Genomic DNA, 19,046 nt, shown 5'->3' on the forward strand with positions numbered 1-19,046 from the left:
CCTTGGCTGAAAGGGAGATTGTAAAAGAGAATTTCTAACCTCTTACTTAGGGGAGGGGTGTGGGGAGGCAGAATTCCCAGGGTGGAAAGTTCCTTAAATATTAGAAGTTTTTTAAAGGTGCCAAAAAGTCAAAGAGCATGACAAAATTCCAGTAGAGGTGTCTTCCCACTTTAAGATTGTATAACATCGAGTTTGATGGTACTTATTTTATTGAGAATAATTGGTGGGAATGCTTACTTAAATTAATGGAAAGCTGAGTTACTCAAGAGAACTTTGGGAAACAAAATGGAAAAAGGAACAATGTGGGTGAACCAAGCAAGAGCTATTCCTTTTTTCATTTACTTATTCAACAAATAGCTGTATGTTTATGTTGGGCAGAGTGCTAAGCACAGGAGCTGTAGGTACAACTGAAGAGGGCCAGCTCCCTGAACACTTTAGGCTACGTGGACAGACAAGTATAATGTAGTGTGACAAGCAAAGTAATTGGATATGAACAGGAATACAGAAGAAGCATAACTATTAGAATAAAACCCCACCTTCCTCTTTTATTAACAAATGGAGCTTTCTCTAAGTCACAGGGAAAGCAAGGGCCCTTTATGGTTAGCTGGAAAATGCACTCCTGTCCTCCAATCATCATCAGATTTACAGGGCAATAAATCAATCCTGGCAGAAGCTGGCTACATCAACCTTGTCACCTTTGCTCAGTGTTCCTCAAGGACTACTGAGGGATAGACAGCAAATAAAGGGACACGGCTATGAGGTGAGTACTTTTCTCCATGCACATGGTGGCTTTAAATAAGTAGTGTTCTTTTTTTCTTTTAAATGTCCCTGTCTTTGCTAAATGATCTGGACAACTCACACTTTTCTTCTGGACCTTATATTTTCTTCCTTTTCCAGAGACTATGAGGAGTGGGGATGAGATAGTGCATGGAGTAACAGGCTGACTGGGCAGGAGAAGTGTGTATGTATGTGTGTGTAACAGATGCGGAGGGTCGAATGCAAGACGTTCCTTTCTCACTGGGAGAAAACAAGGAAAGAATTAACAGATAGGATACTTCTGGAAGCTAGCTGAAAGTGATGGATTGGGAAGACAGTAGAGGCATCTCTTTGTGGAGAGGGAAATGGTAGATGATCATTAAGGTCTTTAATAATAGCCTGGATTTTAATTATCCTAAAATTGTGTTTGATAAAGAAAAGTGGCTGAGTAGGCAGGGTTTCTAAGTAGGAGAGACTTTCTACCTTTATGAATCCCCATCTACCTGCTCTCTGCCAGAATGCCAATAGTTCCTGTGGCAGGAAAATGCCTGGGGCTGTCCGCAGAGTCTTCTGAACTTCCTGAGCCACGGGTGTTGAGCCTGCTTCCCCCTCCTTGCTCCCCCCAGGAGGATTCAGGAGCTTTGGAAGAAGTAGCTGCTTTGGGTTTGTAGAGGCTGGGAAGGAAAATCTCATGGAGAGACACAATGCTTGGAGAAGGGAAACTGAGTGACAGATAGCATGTTTGCTGTGGTAGTGAGTCCTGGGCTGTATGTATAAGTAACGAAGTCAGGTATGGCAAGCATATGGGGTTGGTCCCTCAGACTTCTTTCACTGCCTGAAATTCTACATTAGAGATCCAGCCTCTAGATATGTAAGCTCTGAGGTCTAGGAGACATTGTGGAGAGAGCGTGAATACTCAAAGACTAGTTTAAGAAGCAGAGCCTCAGTGTTTGCCTCAGTCATACCACTAACCATGGTTAGGCAAAATCCCTTAACATTGACATAAAATGTGAATCATAATGCCTGCCTGGTCAACTTTGATGTAGGGGTGTCATAGGAATATAATATTATATATTATCTATCTATCTATCTATCATCTATCTATCTATCTATCTTACGGGGATTAGAGTAAACCTTTGACTAATTTAGAGGAGAGACACCTGATAGATTTAGGCTAATAGGAAAGAATAGTGAATATACTCCAACTTCAATTCCAAACCCCAATCATAACTCTGCCCTCCCTTGGCAAATTATCTGTAGATCCTTGCTCTTTACCCCTATTTCAAAATTAAGGTGCGTTTTTACTCGGCTTATTACACATTAAACAAAAGCCTGCCTCAATTAAAAAGTGAAACTATACGCATATGGAAATGCTTATAGAAATGGTCATGGCATTGGGCCAGGGCTGAGAAGAGCAGGAGTGCAGGGAAATGCAAAGTTAAAGGAGAGGCAAAGTAAGAAAAAAAGAAAATTCTTTATTTACATGGGTTTACAGATTATTACTACACAGTTGTTTGCTTGGTACAGCTGGAACATAAGGGAGAGAAGAGGCAGGCCACACAGGCATAGGAGATGATAACAAAGCTGAAGAGTTTGCATTTTATTTGGAGAACCACTGAGGACCTGAGTATAGGAAAACCAAATAACCTTGTTCGTGCAGTAGAAAGATTAATCCATCTGCCAATTGGAAGCAGGGAGCCAGTGGGGAAGTTGTGGTCACAGTTCAGGCCAAAAATAATGGCCTGACTAAAGCATTTCCAGTAGGGATGGAGAAGAAGATACAGATCTGAAATATATTGGGGAAGGAGTCTGACTGAACTGGTGACTGGCTGTGAGAAATGCAAAGAAGAGAGAAGTCAAAAAAGTTATGTAGATTTTTTTAAAAATTGTGATTCTCTTCCTCAAGATATTAATTATTGAGGAGAGGCCAATTGGGCAGAATTGGTGGAAGTTAGGACTGGGGTGTGGGGAGCGGTGAACACATGTTCAAATGTGTTAAATTTGGTTAAGTGTGTGGGACATCCAGGTGAGATTATCTAATAGGCAGTTGCACATATAAATCTGAATCTCTGGGCTAGAAATAAAGATTGCATTGTCCTCGGGTGTTATATGAAGTCATATGAGTGGTGGAGTTTGCTAAAAGAGAGAGGATGGTGGACCTATGTTGAAAATATAGGGAATATCAATATCTTAATGAAATGGAACTAAAAGAAAATTGGAGGAGCCAGAAAAGTAGGTGAAAACCAAGATTAAATGATAATCAAGGAATCCAAACATGGAGAAATTTAAAGAGGAAGGAGTGGTTGATAGTGCTGGGTGATTAAGAGAGTGCCCATTGTATTCAGCAGCTAAATCACTGGTGACCTTGGCAGGGGGAGTTTCAGTGGAATGCAAGAAAACAGAAGCCATGCCAGTAATAAGAAGGAAGGTAATGCAGACAGTGTGCCATTCTCTTTTTGGAAAGCTGGCTGTAAGAGGAAAAAGAAAGTTATAATGGTACCTAGAGAAAGACCCAGAATAATCACCAGAGTTTAGGGTGACTTGGGATATTACTTTTGAGGGGAAAGAGCACATTCAGAGGGAAAGGTTGATAATGCAAGGAAGAGGAAGGATAATTGGTGGAAGAAGGTTTTTGAGAAATTCAAAGTGTGTGAGATCTACAGAATAGATACAAGGGCTATCCTTAGACAAGAGGAGGGAAAACTCTTCAGTTGAGAAGGGGGGAAAAAAGTAAGAGTTTACCCAGATACAGATAAATTTCATAGAAATGCTTGGGTTGAGAAGCAGGTATATGGAATAGTTTCTGCAAAATAGTTGTTTCATTTGTGACGTTGGAGATGGTATTGGCTGAGAGTAACAGCATAGGTGACAAAGGTTGGGGCTTGAAAACAAGGATCAATGTTTGAAATTTCTCCTGTGAAAAATGAGAGAAGGTGGCAAGGTTGTCAGTCAGCTTTAAGGCCCAGTATATTTGTCAGATTATGAACCCAGTGGCATCTACGTTGGGCTGAGTGCATAAACTCAGAAGGCAGAAGTTTGGATCAATGGTTTCATTATATAGATTCAGTTAGCAGATGAGGGAGCAAGGAAGATGAGAGTAATAATAGCTGCCGCAGACTACATCAGGGAATGATAACAGCCAGGAGGCCAGGAGGGGCTGAGAGATTAAGAGGGAGTGGAACAGAACAGAAGCCTCAGTGTGGTCCAAGAATAAACAATGCAATAAGAGGGTAAAAGAGGATGGGCTTCTGCCCAGTAAGTAGGAAGTAGAGGCTTAGAGTTCAGAAATGGAACAATTCTGGAGGGTGATAAGTTCCAGGAAGTAGCCAATGTGCAGCCATGGTGGGAAGAGTGCTGAAGATGGTGGAAAGTTGGTCAAGGAATGACATGGTGAGGGCCGTCATGGGGTTGTGAGACATATGTATAATGTGAGATTTGCTATAATTAGAGCATAAGCTTGGGAGTACCTCCAGAATCTGACTTCTGGAGATAAAGAAATACACCTCCAAATAGCCAAAATGCCCACCTATTGGTAGGCAAGCCAGGACAAGAATGAATGTCCTTTGGTTCCCAGTTCACTACACACTCCAGTACACCAAATATTTTAAAACTTGGGTCTATGTATGCATGACTGGCAAGGTTACAGTGAGCCACCAAATTTATATGGGTTTGTGTGCTGTGACCACGCAAGCAAGCATTGTGCTGGAGATCAGGATTGGGTTCATTTTTGTTATCAGAGACTTAACAGGATTAGTCATTTCTAAATAATTAAACATCTTGCCATCATGGCATGAGAATTGGAATAAGAAGATAGGATTCAGGTTTTGTTACTTTTTCCCTCCCTGAGTGTACCCTCCACTCTACTGCCCAGGGTGGGTATGAGGATCAAAGTGGCATCTAAAAGGGCTTTGTGAGGCACCTCAACACCTTATCTCTCTCCTGTACTCTATTCCACTCCTCCCTCTCTACTTTCAGTTCTTTGTGTCCGAAATATTCTTTCCTTGGACAATACTCAACCCTCTGCAGACAAAAAAGGCAAAGGCTCTAGAGGTGTTAGATGCACAGACTAGAGTTAATTGTAAACACTGTGATGAGTGGAAACCAATATTCTCTGGATTATGTAAGGAGGAATGCTTGTAATCAAGTCATCTTGCACATGAATTCAAATTATAATCATGATGCCTGTCCTTTTGGATGGATGGAGCTTTGTGGTTTGCTTAAATCCCATTATCTGTGTCCATCTAGATGGCAAGGAAACTCAGTATATTGGAAGTCCTTCTGATCATCTTCTTCCTGACTGTACTGGCCTTAGACATCTTCTTGATGTTTTTTGTGTTGGAGAAAACTGAAGGTAAGGAGGATGCTTGTGGTTTTGGGTTTGGAAGGATTACATTCCTTCGCTCTTCAGCATGGCACCACATTGCATCACTCAAAATCCACATCCACCAATTTCAATCTTCAAAAGACATGTTTTCTTTTTCTACAACAAAACCTTGAATGCCAGTGACATTCAGGGTCTCCCAAGTCCCATTTGATGAAGTATTAACAAGAAGCAAAATTAGGCTTATCGGATGTCTGCCCTTCAATCCAGTCATGAAGTAGTAGAGCCTTCAAGGAGAAAGAACAGTTGAGGTAACAGTGCCCAATCCCACTACATTATGAAAAAGGAAATTAGGTTGCAGCAAGTTGATTAACTTGGCTCAAATATATCAATTACAATTAGCCTCCAGCCCATATTCTGATTGAAATAGCTATGATTTCTTCATCAATATCTTCGAAACTGTTCTCTTTCACACAGAAGCATCCAATAGAATGCTTTCTCCTCCATGCACATGAAACTCTAAATAATAAAATAATAGTGTGTAATATAAAAATCTATCCCCAATTTAAACAGAATTTGAGGTTTATTTTGCTTGCTAAAGCTCACGTTATACATGCAGATTAAGTGTGCATTGAAAAGAAATTGTGCTGATAGCAGAACCCTACCTACTCAATCTCTCTTCACCATTCTCCACAGTAAACATTAGGGTGCTTTCTAGGAACAATTATGTCTTTGAAAGAGGATCTGAAAACCATTGATATAAGCTATTTTCAGCCTATTACTATTTTTTCCCTATTAAACTTTGGGTAACAAGTCCCATGAGAGTATTGTCCAACATACATGAATAAGTAGTTTCTTTTAGTCAACATAAAACTAGATCTTCACGGGGCGCCTGGGTGGCTCAGTTGGTTAAGCATCTGCCTTGGGCTCAGGTCATGATCTCAGGGTCCTTGGACTGAGCCCCGCATCAGGCTCTCTGCTCAGCCGGGAGCCTGCTTCTCCCTCTCCCTCTGCCCCGCCCCCTTCTTGTGATCTCTCTCTCTCTCTCTCTCTGTGTCAAATAAATAAATAAAATCTTTAAGAAAAAAACCTAGATCTTCACACCTACATTTAGCTGAAACCACACTCTAATTCATGCAGAGTAGTCAATTCCACTTATACCTGTTCTACATATTGCGCTTCTTTCAAGATGCTTTTTGAAGATATGCTTCCATGAGTTGAAAAGGAGGGTTTATTTATTTATTTATTTATTTATTTATTTATTTATTTATTTTTATTGTGGTAAGAACAGTTAACATGAGGTCTACTCTCTTAATAGATTCTGAAGTGTACATCAGGCATGATTATTCATAGGCACAATGTTGTACATCAGATCTGTAGAACTTACTCATCTTGCATAACTGAAATTTTACATGCTGATTAGCAACACCCCATTTCCCCTCCCCCCCGGCCCTGGCAACTATCATTCTAGTCTTTTCATCTGTGAATTTGACTATTTTAAATACTTCATATAAATGGAATCATGCAGCATCCACCCTTCTGTAACCAGCTTATTTCACTTAGCAGGTTCATCCATGTTGTTGTAAATGACCAGATTTCCTTCCTTATCTTACACAGCTGAATAATATTCTGTTATATGTATACATACCACATTTTCTTTATCCATTCATTGGTTGATGGACGCCTGGGTCGTTTTCACATCTTGGTTATTTGTGGATAGCACTGAAATCAACATGAGAATGCTAGTATCTCTTTGAGGTTTTGATTTCAATTCTTTGAATTCTTTGAATACATATCCAGCAGTGGGATTGTTGGATCATATGATGGTTCTATTTTTAATTTTTTGAGGAAATAATATTTCCTCTGTACTGTTTTCCATAGTGGCTGCACCAATTTGCATCATTCCCACCATTAGTATACAAAGGTTCTAATTGTTCCACATTCTCACTAACACTTATCTTTTTTTTTTTTTTTAATAATAGCCATCCTAAGATGTGAGGTGATATCTAGTTGGGGTTTTGATTTAAACTTCCCTGATGATTAGTGACATTGAGCTTCTTTTCTGTCGGCCATTTGTGTGTCTCTAGAGAAAAGCTTATGGAAGTCTTTTGCCCATTTTTTAATCAGATTCTTTTTGTTTGTTTTTACTATTGTGTTGTAGGCATTCCTTATATATTTTAGAATTTTGCCCATTTTCAGATAAATGGTTTGCAAATATTTTCTCCCGTCCTTTATGTTACCTTTTCATTCTGTTGATGGTTTCCTTTGCTGTGCAGAAGCTTTTTAGTCTGATGTAGTCCCGTTTGCCCATTTTTGCTTTTGTTGTGTGTGGTTTTGGTATCATATCCATGAAGTCCTTGCCAAGACCAATTTCATGAAGTGTTTCTCACATGTCTTTTTCTAGGAGTTTCATGGTTTCTTTCTCTTTTTTTTAAGATTTTATTTATTTATTTGACAGAGAGAGAGAAAGAGCACAAGCAGGGGGAGAAGAAGGCAGAGGGGGAAGCAGGCTCCCCACAGAGCTAGGAGCCCAATGCGGGACTCGATCCCAGGACCCCAGGATCATGACCCGAGCCAAAGGCAGACGCTTAGCCGACTGAGCCACCCAGGCGTCCCAAGGAGTTTCACAGTTTCAAGGGTCTTACATTTAAGTCTTTGATCCAATTTTAAAATAAATTTTTATTTAAGTATATATACAAACAAGTATAGAGCCATAAAGGTAGGAGAGTTGTTTTGAGGTCTTTTTTGAACAGAAACAAAGGTACTAAAGGGCACCTATTAGGCCCACAGTAACTGTTGACTCAAGCTTCAAATGGAATTCTGGGTGTTGACTGGCTCAGGGAACCTGCTAAACCAGATCCTACTTCTGATGTTACATTGGAGGGTGGCAGGGGTGGGGTTGGGGTTCACAAAGGTGACAAAAGCTAAAGTAAAAATAGCCAATGTTGAATGAAGGTCTTTATTCAAATGGGGACAATAATATTGTCCCAGTTTACCTCATAGATGGCTGAAAATGAGTGGGGGAAAAAGAAAAAACAAACAAAAAACAAATGTGTGGGGTACAGGATAACCACATGTAAAAAAATAATTCTGGATCCCTACCTGATATTACATATGACAGTTAGCTCAAAATGGATCAAAACTTGAAATGTAAGAGTCAAACCTATAAAATTCTAAGAAGAAAACATAGTTATAAATATTTTGACCTTGGGTTAGGCAACAGTGTCTTAGATATAACACTGAAACCATAACAACCAAGGAAAAGATAGGCAAATTTTACTTAAAAAAATTATGCTTTAAAGGACACCGTCAAGGAAGTGAAAAGACAGTCCACTGGATGGGAAAACATATTTGCGGGTGATATCTGATTCTTGTATCCAGCATATATAAAGAAATCTTACAATTCAAAACAAAAAAGAAAAATAATCCAGTTTTTAAAGTGAGCAAAGGATTTGAACAGACATTTCTTCATAGAAGATCTACAAATGGCCAATATGTCATGAAAAGGTGTTCAGTATCAGTTTTGGGGAAATGCAAAGCAAAATCATATGCCTTCACACCCACTAAAATGTCTATCTTGAAAAAGACAGACAAAAACAGTTGTTGAGGATGTGGAGAAATTGGAACCCTCACACACTGCTGGTGGGTATGTAAAATTGTGCAGTCCCTTTGGGAAAGAGTTTGGCAGTTCCCCAAAAACTTAAAGATAGAATTAACTGTATTACTTAGCAATTCTATTGCCAGATACATAACCAAGAGAATTCACAACATATGTTCACACAAAAACCTGTATGTGAATGTTCATTGTAGAATTCTGTGCAATAGTCAAAAAGTGGGAACAACCCAAATGTACATCAACTTTGGAACGGATTTTTTAAAGGGTTATATATGCATAATGTGGTTATGATTCACCCATAAAAAGGAATGAAGTACTTGTTACATGCTGCAACATGGATGAGCCTTGAGAACATTATGCCGAGTGAAAGAAGCCAGACACCAAAGACCACATAGTTTATGATTCCATTTATATGAAATATTCAGGATAGGCAAATCCACGGAGACAGAAAGCAGATTAGCATTTGCCAGAGACTGGGAGAAGAGGGGGATGGGGAGTGACCACTAATGGGTACATGCTTTCTTTTCGGGGGCACGAAAATGTTCTGGAATTAGAGAGTGGTGATTGGTTGCACAACTTTGTAAAATACTGAAAGCCATTGAATTGTACACTTTAAAAAGGTGAATTTTATGGCATGGCATGTGAATTATATCTCAATAAAAACCAACACCGAACAAAAGGCAGATGTATTTAGCATTTGTATGTACATGTAGATATTGGCTGCTAGTAATCATTGACTGGAGAATTGGCTGAAAGTCTATAACTTTCCCTGCATCCTTTCTGGAATTGTGATTGCGCTACAAATGTCCAACTTTTCCCTTTAATTCCTATGCAGAGACTGCATTTGTTCCAGAGTGCCCAGAGATCCCCGAATCAGAGAGGATAGACTGTGCTCCAGGCCAGGTGGTGACAGAGGTCAGAGAAGTGGGCTCCCTGCTATCGGTCTGCTGGGTTTCATTTAAAAGAAAGGAGTATATGAAGTGGCACGAGGGTGGTGGTGGCGGGGATTGGGGGCCTCTGATTCGTTTGGAGTCATTTCTTTCTTGCCTTATTAAAATAATCAGCAACCCTTTGGAAGTGGGGGAAGCAGGATGGGGTAAAGGGAAGAGGAGGAGGGACTCCGCGAGTGTTGGCTCATGGGGTCTCAAGTCCAAAGTCGAGGGGGGGAATTCCCAGCATTGCTAAATGTGTCATAAATGTGATTCCAAGGCTCGCCATGGGAAGGTGAAATGTTTGTGGGCTAGGCCATTTATTCCTCAAGAACAGAGGCCATCAAGCACATATGGAGGACTAGATCAGTCACTTGTAGAACTCCAGTGACTTGTTATAACAAGAGCCTTCTAAAATCAGTGTCAAACAGATCACTAAATTCCATTCCTGAAAGCACTCTTACCCTACATGTTAACTAACTAGAGTTTAAATAAAAACTTGCAACAAACAAACAAAAAACCAAGAAACCAAAAATAAAATCATGTATCGGCAACGGATTCTCCGAAATGAACGTGTGCTAAAGAGCGTAGATTTTCCCCCTGAGTAGCCATCACAAGAATATCAACTATTTGAACACTGCTTAATTTTAACTTATGACTTTATCAGAAAGGAGGTATGTATTTGGATTTTATTCCTTTCTCCCATATTCTACATTCTATATCCCATAATATCTTATTGGGATATTAATTAGGACTGCATTGAATTTTAGATTATATTTAAGAAATACTGATATCTCAATAATTTTGAATCTTCCAACTCTAAAAACATAGGAGGTCTCTCCATTTCAACTCTTTTTCATGTATGTATATTTCTCAACTGGGTTTTATGTTTCTCTTTCTCTTTACACATATATAATATGCATTTTATTACCTATGCATTATGAGGGTTTTTTTTCTCTAGATCTTTCATATACTTGGTTTCTATTGTATATACAATCCATTATATTTTCTAACTGATGCTTCTTTTATTACTGATTATTCTATATTTATTTATTTTATATTATATTTATATATTTATGTTATATTACATCATAACATATTAATTATATAATTGGCCAACTGAAATTTCCTATTGTTTCTAAATGGTTTCTGTAGTTCTTCTTGAGTTATTAAGTACACAGTTCTATTCTAGGCAAATAATGATACATAAGAATGGAATTTCCAGTTCATAGGATATATACATGTTTATCTTTCAGTGATATTGCAAAATAGTTTTTCAAAGTGTTTGTACCAATTTACACTCCCTGTAGCAATATATAAGAGCAATTACTCAGCATCCTAACCTACTTGTGGTGTTTTCTCCTTTTTCTTTGTTTTTTTTTCATGTAATTTTAACTTAAAAATTTTTAATATTGAAGCATACTTGACACTATGTTATATTAGTTTCAGTTGTACAACTTAGTGATTCAACATTTCTGTACATTACGCAATACTCACCATGATAAGTATAGCTACCATCTGTTACCATACAACATTATTACAATATTATTGACTGTATTCCCTATGCTGTGTACATCTCACATGACTAATGAAGTTAAACACCTTTTCATATTACTTCTTGGCTACATGGTTAATCATATTTGTGAAGTGCCTTTTCAATTTTTTAACCGTTTTTTTTCTGTTGGGCTGTTCATATTTTTCTTACTGCTTTGTAATAAACATTTATATATTCTGCATACAGATCTTTTATCAGATATATAAATTTTAAGTATCTTCTCTTACTCTGTGATTTCACTTTTAACCCAATAGTGACTTTTGATGAAAAGTAGTTCTTAATTTTAATAAAATCCACTTTAAGAGTTTTAATATCGTTTTTGTATTCTATTTAAAAATTCTTGCTTACTCCAAGGTTAGAAAAGTATATTCCTATATATTCCTCTAAAAGCATTGTTTTATTTTTCAGATTTAGATTTTTAATCAAGTTAGATTTGATTTTTGTGTATGGTATCAGGTAGAAGTCCAGAACATTTTTTTTTCCTTGAATCTTTAGTAGATCCATCACCACTTATTGAAATTACCATCTTTTTCCCTCTTCATTGTAGTGGCACCTTTACTGTAAATTATATGTCTTTGTATGTGAGGACCTATTTCCGGAATATCTATTTTGTTCCACTGTTAGTCTGTTCTTTTGTCAAGACCACACTGCCTTAATTAGTATAGCTTTATAAAAGGTCATGATATGTGGTTGTGTAAGTCCTCCATATCATTCTTCTTTCTCTTCAAGTTTGCCTAGCTTATTCTTGACCGTTTAGGTTTCTAAATACATATTAGAATCAGTCTCTCAGTTTCCCCAAAAAAATCTACCAGAAATTTTACTCTGTTCACCTAAAATGTACAGATTAATTTTGGAAGAATTTCCATATTTACAAGAGTGAATATTCTAATCCATGATCATGATATATTTCTTTATTTATTGAGACTTAATTTTGAAGTTTTTGGTGTAGAGGTCTGAAATTTTCCCAAATTTTTTCTATTTGGTATTTGATTTTATTTAAATATTTTTAAATTTTAATTTTCTGTTTAAGCTGTTGTTGGCATATTGATTTAAAATTGATGTTTTGAATATTGATCTTGGAACCGGAAATGTTCTTAAATTTATTTATTAATTATTCTAGTTTGTTTATAGGCACTTTTGGATTTTCCTTAGACCTGCAACTAATGACCATTTAAATTTTTTTCCAATGTGCCTTTCTTCTTCTTTGTCTTGTAACACTAAGGATCGTTTTTCCTTCTAATTTTTTCAATATTGTTTGAGATATTTCATCTAAAAGGCAATATGCAACTATAGTAAGTTTCAGAGAATGGAACTTTCTGGAGACTGATTTTTAACTAAACACAAGAAATAACCTTGCAGTAAAATATTAACTATGAAGGTGGAATTTCAGATTTTGGAAGAAATTGGCTACACGTCATTCACAGAACTCTCAGAGGCACTACTGAAAAAATCTTTATATCAAATGGAAGTTTGGTTAGATAATTTCCAAGCAATTCTCAAATTCTATAAGTTAGTAATGTGAGTGGAAAATAGCATAAAATTCTATTTAAAAGGTAACTGGAGAATACTCGTTGGGAAAGTTTGGGGTTAGGGGGAAAATAGAGATAGGGAGACTTGTCATGAGTCAACCACTGTAGTCCAGGCAACAGTTTATGAGGGTCTCTGTTCTTGTCTTTGGTGGCAGTGGAAATGGAAAAGAAGAAGGAGATGTATCTACATCAAAGATTTGACCTTCGGTGTCTGTAACACTGGGAATGGCTTAAAATTGAAGTAGGCATGTTACGGCAGACTGCCTTCAAAAATACTATATTTACCTGAATGTATTAGATTTCTTGTCTTACTGCTTTTTATAGAGGTCTACAGACCTTGGAACAATTTATGGCAGTGAAACTAACCTTCTGGACTTTGCCAACCTCAGTTTCAGAGGTAGCAGAGCCACTGAATATCGGCTTCGGACTTAGGAGTATCAGTTATTGAGAGGTTATCCAGAACCTGCAAACTCTTTCTCCACTGATCCCTTCCAGCATTTTTTGTGGTTATCTGGAGAGGATGAAGCAGGAATATCAGCTGTATATATGGAGAATTAATAAGTACACTTAAGAATATTTTACGCCAGGGCGCCTGGGTGGCTCAGTTGGTTAAGCGACTGCCTTCGGCTCAGGTCAGGATCCTGGAGTCCCCGGATCGAGTCCTGCATCAGGCTCCCTGCTCAGCGGGGAGTCTGCTTCTCCCTCCGCCCCTCCCTCCTCTCATGTGCTCTCTCTCTCATTCTCTCTCTCTCAAATAAATAAAATCTTTTTTAAAAAAAGAATATTTTACGCCATACCTATAAAACAGGAAGTTCTAAAATGCATATTTTCGTGTCATATATGTGCACTGAAATTTAGCATGTTGGGAACATGGCATTTCAAGTCAATAGTGGAAACAATGTCTAACTAATGGTGGTGTCTGTCTCACCTACTAAGCTTGCCGGCAGCACTGTATCATGTGAACTTAGATGAATACTTGAAACAGAGGAGATGCTTATTTCATGTTTTAAACTGATAACTGTAGATACTTGATTCTTTTCTCTGTCATTAATTACTGGTAAATACTGCTTTTACTCATAAATCCTTCATGTGGTTTTTCTGGGTTTATTTCGGTCTTTTCTAATTACGTGGATTGTATATTGAGTTGTTCATCATGTATAACATTACTCTCTCTATTTGATTCCCCCTTCCCTCACTTGTGTCCTCTTTTCACCCCTTTTGGAATCTTCTAATTGAGTATTATTGTCTGGCCCCACTGGTCACTTTGCCTACCCTTTCTCCCATACTTTCCGTGTCTTTGTCCTTGTGTTCTGAGAAAATCCTAAATTTGATTTTTTAAAAAAATTCTTCTTGTCTTGACATTGTTCTCTTTCCTTTTTGTTACTCAGTCCAAATATTAAGGAGTATTAAATCTTGTTGTTCAATATCTTAACTTTCAATATACTTTGTTGCTTTTCTTCTAATGGAAGCAACAGTTATATGCCTCTCTCTAAAGATAATAATTATATTTATTTAAAAGGTTTGTAACTTTTTTTCTATTAATTGTTTCCTGCAATTTCCTTCTTCTGTTTATTAAGTCTGGTGCCTGTCATAGTGTTGGTTTCTCTCATGTTTGGTGGTTCTTGACTGTCATCTTTGTGTTTAATTATCTATGACTGCCTGTCCTATTTACCTTGGTTTGCACTGAGTATTTAGGAGGGAAGAAAAGGGCTGCTGAAGGGAATGTGGGTACTTGTCTGGGGGTGAGGGGCCTGGTTTATTAGCTGGTGCATTGCCATGTCTTCTGGTTCCCAGCATCTTTCCTAACTTCCTTAGCCTATGAACAAATACTTCAGGATGCCCACCAATTAGTCAGAGATTACCAATAGCTATAAGGAATGTCACATTGGGCAGCTAAATGTTCATACTGAAGCTTCCCAATTAATCATCCAAAACTATGCCCCAGGTGCTCTTCCAATTCTCCACATTGACTTGGCTTGGAGCAGTTCTTTTTTCCCTCTTGTGTTTTAGGTCATGAATATTTTTTTCCCTAGAGTTCATAAAGTCTATTTCTTGTGTTTCAGTCATTTCATACCATTTCTGCCATATTGCATTATAGTTGGCTGCTTTGTAATGGTTTTGTATTTTTTCTTTTTTTTTTTTAAAGATTTTATTTACTTATTTGACAGAGAAAGAGATAGCGAGAGCAGGAACACAAACAGGGGGAGTGGGTGAGGGAGAAGCAGGCTCCCCATGGATCAGGGATCCCGATGCGGGACTCAATCCCAGGACCCTGGGATCATGACCTGAGCCGAAGGCAGACGCTTAATGACTGAGCCACCCAGGCGCCCGGTTTTGTACTTTTTTCTTAATGATACTTCTGTCACTTCATGTAAATTTAGTTGGGTGGAGAGGTGGATGCCTATGTTTGTTTCAACAGTTTGATTCAATTTGCGATCTATTTTAGTTCTTTATTATAACAAAACAATTTTTATGTAAACGAATATTAAAGTTGTAGGAAAATACATCTCACCAAAAAATAATCATTATTTATTTATTTTTTTAAGAGTTTGTATTTATTTATTTATTTTTTAAAATTTTTTTATTCTTATGTTAATCACCATACATTACATCATTAGTTTTCGATGTAGTGTTCCATGATTCATTGTTTGTGCATAACACCCAGTGCTCCACGCAGAATGGGCCCTCTTTAATACCCATCACCAGGCTAACCCATTCCCCCACCCCCCTCCCCTCTAGAACCCTCAGTTTCTTTTTCAGAGTCCATCGTCTCTCATGGTTCGTCTCCCCCTCTGACTTACTCCCCTTCATTCTTCCCTTCCTGCTATCTTCTTCTTCTTCTTCTTTTTTTCTTAACATATATTGCATTATTTGTTTCAGAAGTACAGATCTGTGATTCAACAGTCTTGCACAATTCACAGCGCTCACCATAGCACATACCCTCCCCAATGTCTATCACCCAGCCACCCCATCCCTCCCACCCCCCACCACTCCAGCAACACTCAGTTTGTTTCCTGAGATTAAGAATTCCTCATATCAGTGAGGTCATATGATACATGTCTTTCTCTGATTGACTTACTTCACTCAGCATAACACCCTCTAGTTCCATCCACGTCATTGCAAATGGCAAGATCTCATTCCTTTTCATGGCTATCACACATATTCCATGGTGTATATATACCACATCTTCTTTATCCATTCATCTGTCGATGGACATCTTGGCTCTTTCCACAGTTTGGCTGTTGTGGACGTTGCTGCTATAAACATCGGGGTGCACCTACCCCTTCAGATCCCTACATTTGTATCTTTGGGGTAAATACCCAGTAGTGCAATTGCTGGATCCTATGGTAGCTCTATTTTCAACTGTTTGAGGAACCTCCATACTGTTTTCCAGAGTGGCTGCACCAGCTTGCATTCCCACCAACAGTGTAAGAGGGCTCCCCTTTCTCCACATCCCCGCCGACATCTGTCGTTTCCTGACTTGTTAATTTAAGCCATTCTGACGGGTGTGAGGTGGTATCTCATTGAGGTTTTGATTTGGATTTCCCTGATGCCGAGGGATGTTGAGCACATTTTCATGTGTCTGTTGGCCATTTGGATGTCTTCTTTGGAAAAATGTCTGTTCATGTCTTCTGCCCATTTCTTGATTGGATTATTTGTTCTTTGGGTGTTGAGTTTGATAAGTTCTTTATAGATTTTGGATACTAGCCCTTTATCTGATATGTCATTTGCAAATATCTTCTCCCATTCTGTCGGTTGTCTTTTGGTTTTGTGGACTGTTTCTTTTGCTGTGCAAAAGCTTTTTATCTTGATGAATCCCAATAGTTCATTTTTGCCCTGGCTTCCCTTGCCTTTGGCAATGTTTCTAGGAGAAGTTGCTGTGGCTGAGGTTGAAGAGGTTGCTACCTGTGTTCTCCTTTAGGATTTTGGTGGACTCCTGTCTCACGTTTAGGTCTTTCAACCATTTGGAGTCTATTTTTGTGTGTGGTGTAAGGAAATGGTCCAGTTTCATTCTTCTGCATGTGGCTGTCCAATTTTCCCAACAGCATTTGTTGAAGAGATGGTCTTTTTTCCATTGGACATTCATAGAGTTGAGGGTCCATTTCTGGGCTCTCTATTCTGTTCCATTGATCTATGTGTCTCTTTTTGTGCCGGTACCATACTGTCTTGATGATGACAGCTTTGTAATAGAGCTGGAAGTCCGGAATTGTGATGCCACCAGCTTTGCTTTTCTTTTTCAAGATTCCTCTGGCTATTCGGGGTCTCTTCTGGTTCCATACAAATTTTAGGATTATTTGTTCCATTTCTTTGAAAAAGGTGGATGGTATTTTGATGGGGATTGCACTGAATGTGTAGATTGCTCTAGGTAGCACTGACATCTTCACAATGTTTGTTCTTCCAATCCATGAGCATGGAACGTTTTTCCATTTCTTTGTGTCTTCTTCAATTTCTTTCCTGAGTATTTCATAGTTTTCTGAGTACAGATCCTTTGCCTCTTTGGTTAGATTGATTCCTAGGTATCTTATGGTTTTGGGTGCAATTGTAAATGGGATCGACTCTTTAATTTGTTTCTCTTCTGTCTTGTTGTTGGTGTATAGGAATGCCACTGATTTCTGTGCATTGATTTTATATCCTGCCACTTTACTGAATTCCTGTATGAGTTCTAGCAGTTTTGGGCTGAAGTCTTTTGGGTTTTCCACATACAGTATCATATCATCTGCAAAGAGTGAGAGTTTGACTTCCTCTTTGCCGATTTGGATGCCTTTGATTTCTTTTTGTTGTCTGATTGCTGTGTCTAGGACTTCTAATACTATGTTGAATAGCAGTGGTGACAGTGGACATCCCTGCCGCGTTCTTGACCTTAGGGGAAAAGCTCTCAGTTTTTCCCCATTGAGAATGATATTCGCTGTAGGTTTTTCATAGATGGCTTTTATGATATTGAGGTATGTACCCTCTATCCCTATACTCTGAAGAGTTTTGATCAAGAAAGGATGCTATACTTTGTCAAATGCTTTTTCTGCATCTATTGAGAGGATCATATGATTTTTGTTTTTCTTTTGTTAATGTATTGTATCACGTTGATTGATTTGCGGATGTTGAACCAGCCTTGCAGCCCAGGGATAAATCCCACTTGGTTATGGTGAATAATCCTTTTAATGTACTGTTGGATCTTATTGGGTAGTATTTTGGTGAGAATTTTTGCATCCATGTTCATCAAGGATATTGGTCTGTGATTCTCCTTTTTGATGCGGTCTTTGTCTGGTTTTGGGATCGAGGTAATGCTGGCCTCATAAAATGAATTTGGAAGTTTTCCTTCCATTTCTATTTTTTGGAACAGTTTCAGGAGAATAGGTATTAATTCTTCTTTAAATGTGTGATAGAATTCCCCTGGGAAGCCATCTGGCCCTGGGCTTTTGTTTGTTGGGAGATTTTTGATGACTGCTTCAATTTCCTTAGTGGTTATAGGACTGTTCAGGTTTTCTATTTCCTCCTGGTTCAGTTTTGGTAGTTGATACATCTCTAGGAATGCACCCATTTCCTCCAGGTTATCTAATTTGCTGGCATAGAGTTGCTCATAATATGTTCTTATAATTGTTTGTATTTCTTTGGTGTTGGTTGTGATCTCTCCTCTTTCATTCATGATTTTGTTGATTTGGGTCATTTCTCTTTTCTTTTGGATCAGTCTGGCCAGGGGTTTATCAATCTTTTAATTCTTTCAAAGAACCAGCTCCTAGTTTTGTTGATCTGTTCTACTGTTCTTTTGGTTTCTAGTTCATTGATCTCTGCTCTGATCTTTATTATTTCTCTTCTCCTGCTGGGTTTAGGCTTGATTTGCTGTTCTTTCTCCAGCTCCTTTAGGTGTAGGGTTAGGTTGTGTATTTGAGACCTTTCTTGTTGCTTGCGAAAGGCTTGTATTGCTATATACTTTCCTCTCAGGACTGCCTTTGCTGTATCCCAAAGATTTTGAACAGTTGTGTTTTCATTTTCATTGGTTTCCATGAATTTTTTTAATTCTTCTTTAATTTCCTTGTTGACCCATTCATTCTTTAGTAGGATGCTCTTTAGCCTCCATGTATTTGAGTGCTTTCCGACTTTCCTCTTGTGGTTGAGTTCTAGTTTCAAAGCATTGTTGTCTGAAATAGGCATGGAATAATCCCAGTCTTTTGGTGCTGGTTGAGACCTGATTTGTGACCTAGGATGTGATCTATTCTGGAGAATGTTCCATGGGCACTAGAGAAGAATGTGTATTCCGTTGCCTTGGGATGGAATGTTCTGAATATGTCTGTGAAGTCCATTTGGTCCAGTGTGTCATTTAAAGTCTTTATTTCCTTGTTGATCT

At 38.2% G+C, this 19,046-nt stretch overlaps 1 protein-coding gene across 1 annotated transcript in view; it reads left to right on the top strand.

Annotated features, from left to right (window-relative positions):
* Window positions 1-727: 727 nt before the first annotated feature.
* MGAM2 (maltase-glucoamylase 2 (putative)) overlaps window positions 728-19,046 on the top strand; it is a 102,928-nt gene continuing 84,609 nt past the window's right edge. The window contains exons 1-3 of the mRNA XM_035723415.1: window positions 728-760; window positions 5,002-5,107; window positions 9,529-9,608. Coding sequence (XP_035579308.1) covers window positions 5,002-5,107; window positions 9,529-9,608 — 186 coding nt within the window. The 5' untranslated portion in view covers window positions 728-760. The remainder of the gene's footprint in view (window positions 761-5,001; window positions 5,108-9,528; window positions 9,609-19,046) is intronic.

The sequence above is a fragment of the Zalophus californianus genome, chromosome 12 (genome assembly GCF_009762305.2).
Source record: "Zalophus californianus isolate mZalCal1 chromosome 12, mZalCal1.pri.v2, whole genome shotgun sequence".
NCBI classification, from domain to species: domain Eukaryota; kingdom Metazoa; phylum Chordata; class Mammalia; order Carnivora; family Otariidae; genus Zalophus; species Zalophus californianus.